At 38.3% G+C, this 10000-nt stretch overlaps 1 protein-coding gene across 1 annotated transcript in view; it reads left to right on the top strand.

Annotated features, from left to right (window-relative positions):
- Positions 1 to 10000, top strand: part of Oseg6 (intraflagellar transport protein Oseg6) — a 458610-nt gene that overhangs the window by 164385 nt on the left and 284225 nt on the right. Inside the window, 1 exon segment of the mRNA XM_067096238.1 lies at positions 1649 to 1776. Within this exon segment, the coding sequence (XP_066952339.1) occupies positions 1649 to 1776 (128 nt within the window).

Here is a 10000-nt window from a genome sequence, read left to right as displayed (position 1 = left end):
TGGATCACATTTTCTAATCACTTTAAAGTGCAAAGACCAGGGGGATAACAATAACAAGTGAATACCTTCTTCATGTCCAGATGTCTGGAAAATAAAGAAGAGGAAAGAGCGGGGTGGGGCTCAACCAGAAGGCAGTGAAGGGCATCCTCTTCAAAATGAGAATGGTTGCAAGAGCCAGAACAATTGAAACAACAAGAGCATTCTAAATTTGGTCAGCAGAGGGAGAGAATTCGATTTCAGTATTTACAAAATTACAGAAATCCTCTACAGAAAAATGTCAGTCATTTAGGCTTTCATATAAAATTAACTCTTGGTTATCCCCCCAGACTTGTTTTTCAGTGAAAGGAAATTAATTCCATAGATCAGTCTTGGCAGGTAGGATCCATAGATATGCATGTGTTCTTAAAAGTAATTTATGTCTTCTTTTAAAGCCCCAAGTCGGGTTTCGTAAGTATTGTTAGGTGAATCACTTAAATGTGGAAGATGTGACAATCGTATTCCTTAACTCAAGTAATTTATCTGAAAAGAACAGTTTTCTGTATGTGCCACTTTCTGTAAACATTATCTGTCCAAATAAGAATTGTGTGCAAAAATAAATTCTCTTGGTAGTTTCTTTTGACTTCAGGACAAGTTCTTGATTTTCATTATTTTTTATTTGTGTGTAAACATATGCAATAGTTACCAAGGTAAATATTTAGAAAATAGTTTTCATAGTTACAGAACACCACAGAACAGTCTTGTTGTAGCGACCCTTCCAGTAAGTAGGCGCTTGTATTACACTTATAATACGTTCTCAAAAATAAAATTTCATTCTAATGCATATTCATTTTTCTTCTTAATCATTATCTGTAATCCTATAAATGACTGCATAATATTGAAATTTTTGTATACCAAATGTTATTCCTGCCAATGTTGTGTGTTTATGTAAATGTTAAAATTGTAAAATTCTACCTTTTTGTTTTGTTTAGATTTAGTTGATTACCTACAACAAAAAATTGTAAGGGGATTATGTTTTCTCATGTGTCTTTGTGTTATTCAGTAGGATATTTTGGAAACATATGAATAGATTTTGATAATACTTAGTGGACACATTTTTAGATAAAGTGTGGTGAACATATTCATTTGAGGACTGTCTCAATTTGGGTAAATTTTGAGGAACTGGTTAAGAATTTATTCGGTTACCATAGAAACCTTCTCAACTCTGAGTAGATTCTCCCAAAAGTTAATCTAGGTGACACAGTGCAGTTTTAATGTTTCAATCCCTTGCACATAATTTAGTGACCATGGTGGAGTATGCTGTCCACTGAATTCTCTTGTTGTATATGTGACCCTGCTTAAACTACATTAAACTGCATAAACGTTAATATTTATGCAGCCCCCTTCCATATTTTATGAATCTATCTGTAGTTTTGTACTCTTGGAGTCATTGTCAGTTTTGTGAATTATTCATGTTAATTACAATTTTCTGTTTGTGATTGAAGGCTAATTATGATGCCATTGTTGGATGTAAAAGCATTTTAACTTATATCAAATATGTTTTTATAAACATTGGCAAATCAGTTCGCTCTGAGTTGCAGCTAGCATGTAGTTAATAATTTAGTTGAATTGTGGGATTGTATTGAATCTAAGTCATTGTATTTTCTAACAGTATCAAAATTCATGAGCTGGCAGACCTGAAAGAAGTTTACTCTGTAATTACATTGGATGACGAACGAGGTCTGGAGTGGCTTGAGTGGTCTGATGATGGTCAGCTTCTGGCAGTAGCAACTCCAGCAGGTAATGCATTTGTAAACAAGTTCTTTCACATCCATCAACTTGCATCCTTCCTCCATGCAATTTAGGCAGAGAAGTTTGCTATTTTGCTCATACTCGTATAATTTACACATAAAATTGAATTTATATGTGGCAGAATGCTCAGAGTTTCTTACCCTCGATATTTGGCTTAATTTATTGCCATACTGAAGGTTCTATGCAGCATCCCTTCTACCTAAGCTGTATTGTTTTTTCTTTTACCTGTCATACATTTCCTTTCATATCTTCCTACTTAGCTGTCCAACTTCCTAAACTTTACCTCCCATTTAAGAATAAATCACTTGGATGACTCCTATAAGGATATAGAAATGTGACTCTGGTATTGTCAAACACTTTTATAATAATAATAATAATAATAATAATAATTATTGTTGGTAGAGATTGATTCCTAGGGAATCTGATCCTCATCAGGAGCAGCCAAACAAGTGCTATAGTCAACATTTTGATTCCAGTGGGGTGTTTTGGCTTTAATAAACTAAAATAGACCTAAAATAGAGGCAAAACACCAAAACAAAATTTTATGCCAGTAAAGTACAAATCAAAGAAAGGTCACACTGGAGAAAAAAATTTTTTCATAAGCTACTTAACCATCAGTAAAAGCACACTACAGGACTCAGAAAAGAAGAAAACATAATGACGTAAAACTAATACAATTCAGTGGTTATAATAGTCATTAATAAAACTAAGAAAAACAAACATAAGATGAGATATAAAAGTTCAGACACCAAATAAAAGACAGGACCAAGAAACAAAAAAAAATAAAATAAACGAACGCGAAACCAAGACAAGAAAAGAAAAGTTACACAATAGGTAAATGAGCCTAATGACTGGAAAGCGAGTTGGAATAATCTACTGATTTTCTATTCATTCTGGCTTTCCAGTCATTAGGCTCATTTATCTATTGTGTAATTTTTCTTTTCTTGTCTTGGTTTTGTGTTTGTTTGTTTATTTTTTTTGTTTTTGTTTCTTAGTCCTGTGTTTTATTTGGTGTCTGTGAACTTTTATTTCTCTTGTCTTAAGTTTATAGTTTTATTAATGACTCTCTTCTTTTCTGAGCACTGTAGTGTGTTTTTTTATTGATGGTTATGTAGTTTATCAAAATATTTATTCTCGAGTGTAACCTTTCTTTGATTTGTACTTTACTGGTATACAATTTTATGTTTTGGTGTTTTGCCTGTATTTTAGGTCGAAAATGGCTTAGTGTGTTAAGGCCAAAATGTCTCAGTGGAATAAAAATGTTGAATATAGTGTTTGTTTGGCTACTACTACTACTAACAACATGGCTGCATCAGCAGAATTCACTTTGTACATTACTTTTTTTCTGTTTTGCTTAATACCTATTATCTTTGGCACACAGGTGGGAGGGTAAGTGGCTGCTATTCATGCATGGTGAGAAGTACTCAAAATTCACAAGGGTACTTTACTTGTGCAAAACTTTATAGGCAGAAATACAGGTATAGGTCTGTGGAGAGAGCATACGTTAACCCTGATGAACAGTGGAAGGGGAATTTGAGTGGGTGGTGTTGGTTGTCTTTAAACAATGTGTGGAGTTCTGTAGAGTTTTGCTTCAATGTGTTTACCCTTCTCAGGGGGTTATGGTCATGGGGGAGGTGAACACTTGGTGTGGATTAAAGGGGACTCAAGGCATTTTTATCTTGGGTCTGTGAGTGGTCACCAGTGATGTAGTATGATGTTAGTATAAAGCTTTCTTGTGACTTGCTCATGGCCAAGAGACTTCATCCACTTTTTATACTCAACTTTTGAGTTGCTGCCACCCAGTCAGGCCAGGGTTTCTGAAGAAATATGGAAGGCAAGGAAGATTGGTTCTTTCTTGGCTGAACTGTGGGTCTTGTCCTTCAGATGGATTGCTATTTTTTGGTAAATGGCGTGCTCTAGAAGAGAGATAAGGTATTAGAGAAGTTTTTAGGTTGTAAAATGCTTCGTGTCTCTCTCTTTATGGGTGTCAACTTTTTCCATAAAGGCCTTTCTAAGAAACTGATAGATAAACTAATTCCACCATGACCAGAGCAGGAATGAGAGATCTTATGAGTTCTGTGCCCACAAGGAGACTTCTATACTAGAAAGCTGTAAGGAGAAGTAATAGGACATACCAACAGCCAAGATCAGGGACCCTCAGGAGATTGTATCCTTCCATACCCATCAGAATTCCCTCTGCAGAACATCAGCATTCTCCCTTTCATGTAAGGAGAACTAGACACTCCAGTAACAGTACTCCACATAAGGGTAGAAGAAGGATAATCCCTCCAGAGAGTGATTATATCCAGAGATCTTGAAGCTTGTGGAACCAATTGGATGTCAGGCCCTGCATCATGCATGAGTTGAGATGCAAGGCATGAGAACTTCTAAAAAGTGTTGGGCTTAGGAGGTTTCTAGATTATCAACTCCCTTGATGTAATATTTTGTGAATCAATAATTTGTCGCGTACATGTACCCTCAACACAGTTACACTTTTCTTAAACTTCTCAGTTGATATCTGATTGACATTTTGTAAACATCCCTGGCTTCCCACACCTGCACACCTCTACGTTCCACACCCACACAAACCTATCCAATTTCCTAAAAACCGTGTGTGTCAGGGGCAGATGTGTTGAGGTCTCTCTAGCGTTTGTTACCAAAAAAGAAAGGTTTTTCCCTCTTGGTAATTATACCTCTCATAGAAGGCAGTGTATTAATAGTGTCTATACATAATACCCGGCGCATAAGCCGGTTAGTGTTGTGTAATTGCAGATATATTAATCTACGTTGTGCCCCAATCAGTGCCTTTGGAATTTTTCAAGTTTCAACTTCTCGAAGCCTATTGGCCCTGGAAAATGGGTAATAGAGTGCTATGTGCTAGTCCTTGGCCCTCCCTTTGCCACAAAAATGTCGTCTGACCAACCTCCAACCGTCGTGCCAGTGACCCTGGGACCTAACAATACCTGTGCCCCACACAGAAGTTCTGTACTCGCGAACAATTGTCTTTACTTTATCCAATACCAATCTAACCGTTCCGATGTCGAGTATACTGTACTCTCTCAGTGCAGCCTTCTCTGACGAGGAAATTAACCCTTAAACGCCGAGCCTCTATTTACAAAAACGTCTCCCGTATGCCAGCGGCGTTCGGTGAGTTAGCGAAAGCGGGAAAAAAGTTTTTTCAAAAATCACAGCACGCTTAGTTTTTAAGATTAAGAGTTCATTTTGGCTCCTTTTTTTGTCATTGCCTGAAGTTTAGTATGCAACCATCAGAAATGAAAAAAATATCATTATCAAATATAAATATTGGAATATATGACAGCGAAAAAAAAAACTCATATAATTGTATACAAATCGCGCTGTAAGCACAACGGTTAAAGATAATGAGTTAATTTTTTTTTAGTTGTATTGTACACTAAATTGCGATGATTTTGGTATATAACAAATTGTAAAACGATCCAAGCAACACAGAGAAAATATTATCACAAAATGATGCATGAATTCGTAACTCGTGGACGTAAAAATATTTTTTTTAAAAATTCACCATAAATCGAAATATTGTGCTAGAGACTTCCCGTTTGTTGAAAAATGAAGCTAATTGATAGAATATTACTAGACTGTAAGTGTTTTAGCTTACAATTGCAGTTTTCGACCATTTCGGTCGAGTTAAAGTTGACCGAAAGTCGAATTTTTCTATTTATTGTGATTTATATGAAAATATTTCAAAACTGATAAAAGCTACAACCATGAGTTATTTTCTGTTGTATTGTACATGAAATTGTGCACATTTTCATATATAAAACTTTATGTAACAAATAATATAAAACGGTGCAAATATTACGACAACGAGACGAAAGAATTTCTGAGATGTTCGGCAGAGTTACTGCGCAGACTTAAGGAAAATGTTTTTTTCAAAAATTCACCATAAATCGAAATATTGTGCTAGAGACTTCCAATTTATTGCAAAATGAAGGTAAACGATTGAATATTACTAGAATGTAAGAGTTTTAGCTTACAATTGCGTTTTTTGACCATTTCGGTTGAGTTAAAGTTGACCGAAGGTTGAAATTTTGGCAGTTATCGTGATTTATGTGAAAATATTTCAAAACTGATAAAAGCTACAACCATGAGCTATCTTCTGTTGTATTGTACATGAAATTGTGCACATTTCCATATATAAAACTTTATGTAACGACTAATATAAAACAGTGCAAACATTACGACAATGTGACGAAAGAATTTCTGGCGCGGACGTAAGGAAAAAGTTTTTTTGAAAAATTCACCATAAATCGAAATATTGTGCTAGAGACTTCCAATTGGTTGCAAAATGAAGGTAAATGATTGAATATTACTAGAATGTAAGATTTTTAGCTTACAATTGCGTTTTTTTACCATTTCGGTCGAGTCAAAGTTGACTGAAGGTTGAAATTTTGGCAGTTATCGTGATTTATATGAAAATATTTCAAAACTGATAAAAGCTACAACCATGAGTTATTTTCTGTTGTATTTTACATGAAATTGCGCACATTTTCATATATAAAACTTTATGCAACGGCTAATATAGAACAGTGCAAAAATTACGACAAAATGACGAAAGAATTTCTGAAATTTTCGGCCGAGTTACGTGCTATGGACGTAAGAAAAAGTTTTTTCAAAAATTCACCATAAATCGAAATATTGTGCTAGAGACTTCCAATTTGTTGCAAAATGAAGGTAAATGATTGAATATTACTAGAATGTAAGAGTTTTAGCTTACAATTGCGTTTTTCGACCATTTCGGTCGAGTCAAAGTTGACCGAAGGTTGAAATTTTTTGTAGTCGACGTACGGTACGTCCACTTGGCACCCAACAGACAATTTTAGTCGACGTATGATACGTCCAGTAGGCGTTTAAGGGTTAACTGCATATACAAAATGCAAAGACCTGATACCAGATACCATTCTCGAGGAGCAACCCACAAGAAGCCTATCCTCTCTCAAGAAAGTATCATATATCACTAAGTGGCTAAGGACCTGCTCAGTGGAAATCCACGCCGATGACCCTTACAATCTGCCTCCAAAGGGGCCTGCTGATCTAAGCCTACCTACAGTGTACCATACGGCAGAAAGTGCCTTTCTAATAGCAAAATCCCTCTCAGAAAAAAATAACAAAACATCAGAAAAAATTGAGGAAGCACAAAACAAATTTTCACAGATCTGGGACGTGATCAAAGGATTACAGGAATCACTTGACAGTCTTAAAACTGTGGAAACAAATAACAATCTTTCACGGATCTGGGACGCAATCAAAGGAGTGCAGGAATCATTAGACAATCACACAGCAAGCCACCAGACTCCTCTGAATGAGGCTTCTATTATTTCCTTGTCTCCCAACAACATGAGAGAAGTGAGGATGCGACACGAAGTCGAGATGGCCATACCCTCCCATGAGGGAACTGCTGTATCCCCCTTGGATAAAGCGCCCACACCACCTGTAGACCTATCAGAGAGGACCGACAAACCCCCAACCTCCCCTCCCTTCCCAGTGCTTCCGGTGGAAGATGGATCTTCAGTGACAATCACCAGTCCTTGTGAGTCTTCTGACCCTATCTCTCCTCCCCACCCCCCGTTGTGGATGAAGATGTGATTGATCATGAGGGGACGGGGGGGCTGGCAGACACAAACAAGAAGAAAAAGAAAAGAACATCTCGAGTGTCTGCTGAACCGAAGCCCAGCATTCGTGAATCACCTCGCCCAAAACCTGAGAAGAGATGTCACGTTGTGATTCACAATTTACGGTCATCGGTGAGGCTAGACGCCATAGTAGAGAGAGTCAAGTTTCTGACGGGCTCTGACCCCCTTATCTCCCACGAACTCCCATGCAAAATTAAACATAAAGTGGCCTACAGGATTACCTGCCAATACAGGATTACCTGCCAATTTCACCACCTCGATGTTCTTAAAGGCGAGAATTTCGGTCCTAACATGAAAGTCTCAAGATGCAACCTAATCTGGGACCAACTTCCCCCAGGGGAACTTACTGACACCCCAAGTAGGGGTTCAGGCACAGACTCGCCTTCTACCACAAGTGCCAGCCATCCTCCCAAGCCTAGTGAATGCCCACCCCCACGGGCCAATCCCCTATCCACCCGAATGATCAACTCATTCATTTCCCATCTTTGTGAGCTGCCATGGATACACTAGATATAATCTCTTGGAATATTTTTGGCCTCAAGCAGAACATTCCTCCCTTAAACATGTTCTGCAAAAACTTCAAAAGCATCATTGCATTGCAAGAAACGCTCCTCTGGCCTCATGACTTTGCCATCTGCGATTCAGTACATGAAAACTTCAGAGCTTTCTCGATCTCATCGATGCAAGTTACAGATCACATCGTAGCCAGTTGCCCGAAAGGGGGCCTTTCTTTCCTGTGGCACAGATCATTAGACAATATGGTGAATGTGTTGACCTGTAGGAGTAATAGATTGCTGGGCCTTCAAGTAACAGTAGGGTACTCTAAGATCCTAATAATTAATGTTTATATGCAAAGAATGATAATTTTGATCAGTACTGCATGATCCTAGGTGAGTTACACAGCATTATGCATGATTCTACTGCTGATCATATTTGTATAATTAGGGACCTTAATTCCTACTCCACAAAACAATTTTATAATGAACTTACTCTCTTCTGTCAAAATCACGCTTTCCGAATTGGCGATGTAACGCTCCTCCCTCCCTCCTCCTATACCTATGTACAGAACAAAACGGACACAGTTACAACCTCGTGGCTGGACCACTGCATCACGTCCCCTCATTGCAGACTGAAGGAAAAGCAACTAAGAGTGGATGCAATGTCTAGAAAATTAGAATCTGGCGATTACCCCCATCTTTGGAAGGACATTCAATCCCTAAATCCCAAAACTAGAAAGCGATCACAGAGTAGGAGAATCCATCGGTGACGAGGCCATTGCAAGAATGTGGGGTGATCACTTCAGCACTATCTTGAATTGCATAAACGATCAAGACTCCCGCAGGGATGTAAATAACCTCCTTACTTATAATATTCAGTTTCATTTCGCCGATCGTATTACGCCAGGTAACGTCAGCGATGCCATAAACAATCTACCAAATAATAAATCGCCCAGCTGTGATGGTCTGTCTGCTGAAGCTTTCAAATTTTGCCATCCAATAATTTACATTCTGCTAGCTGCTCTGTTCAGTGCGTGCATAATTCACCAGTTTCTCCCAGACTCCCTACTCTTAGTTTACTTAATACCATTAATGAAAAACAAGCTAAAGGATGCAGCTGACCTTGGCAATTATCGCCTGATTGCAATTACTACAATGCGTCGAAGATACTTGAGTCTGTTCTTCTAGTGAGACTTCTCCCCTTTCTACACACTATTAACAACCAGTTTGGCTTTAAAGGAAACCACTCTACCGACACCTGCATCTACATCCTGAAAGAATTGCTGAACTATTACCTATCATCAGCCTCTCCTGTTTTCCTGTTTTGTAGATGTGACAAAAGCATTTGACAGAGTAAACTACCTGAAGCTGCACAAACGAGGCACACCTCTATATCTAATTGGCATTTTATGTTGGTTCTCCACACAGCAGTTCTGTGTCAAATGGGGTAACGTACTGTACACCTTCGGCTCCCTGAACGGGCTCTGGCAAGGGGACATTCTCTCTCCATGCCTGTTTAACAGGTACACAGATGCCCTGAATGTCAGACTGAACTTACTCCCAATCAGGTGCAGTATCAACGAAACAACAATAAACAGCCTCTGTTATGCTGATGATGATATCCCCATCAGTGCAAGGTCTCCAGCAACTCATCGACACCTGCTGCCAATATGCAGAGGAATTTGATATCTTATACAACAAAACCAAGATCCAGTGTATGTTGCTACTCCCGAGATCGCTTAAGCATATCGCAGAACCGCTAATTTTCCTCGGAAATCATCGTCTGGAATTCATACGTGAATTTCCGTATTTGGGACACATTATCATGGACGACCTAAAAGATATGGCAGACATAGAACAGAGGCGTCGTAAACTATGTGCAACTGGCAACGTGATTGCAAGGAGGTTTGCCTTCTGTCACCGAGAAATGAAACTGCTGCTCTTCCACTTGTACTGTTACAGTATATATGGGTGTTCCCTTTGGACAAACTATACCCAAGAGACCATGAGATGTATCACTGTTGTTCACAATGACATTCTGAGATG

This window comes from Macrobrachium rosenbergii, chromosome 52, assembly GCF_040412425.1.
Source record: "Macrobrachium rosenbergii isolate ZJJX-2024 chromosome 52, ASM4041242v1, whole genome shotgun sequence".
NCBI lineage: Eukaryota > Metazoa > Arthropoda > Malacostraca > Decapoda > Palaemonidae > Macrobrachium > Macrobrachium rosenbergii.
The sequence above is the reverse complement of the archived record's forward strand: the minus strand, read 5'-3'. Positions and strand labels throughout refer to the sequence as shown.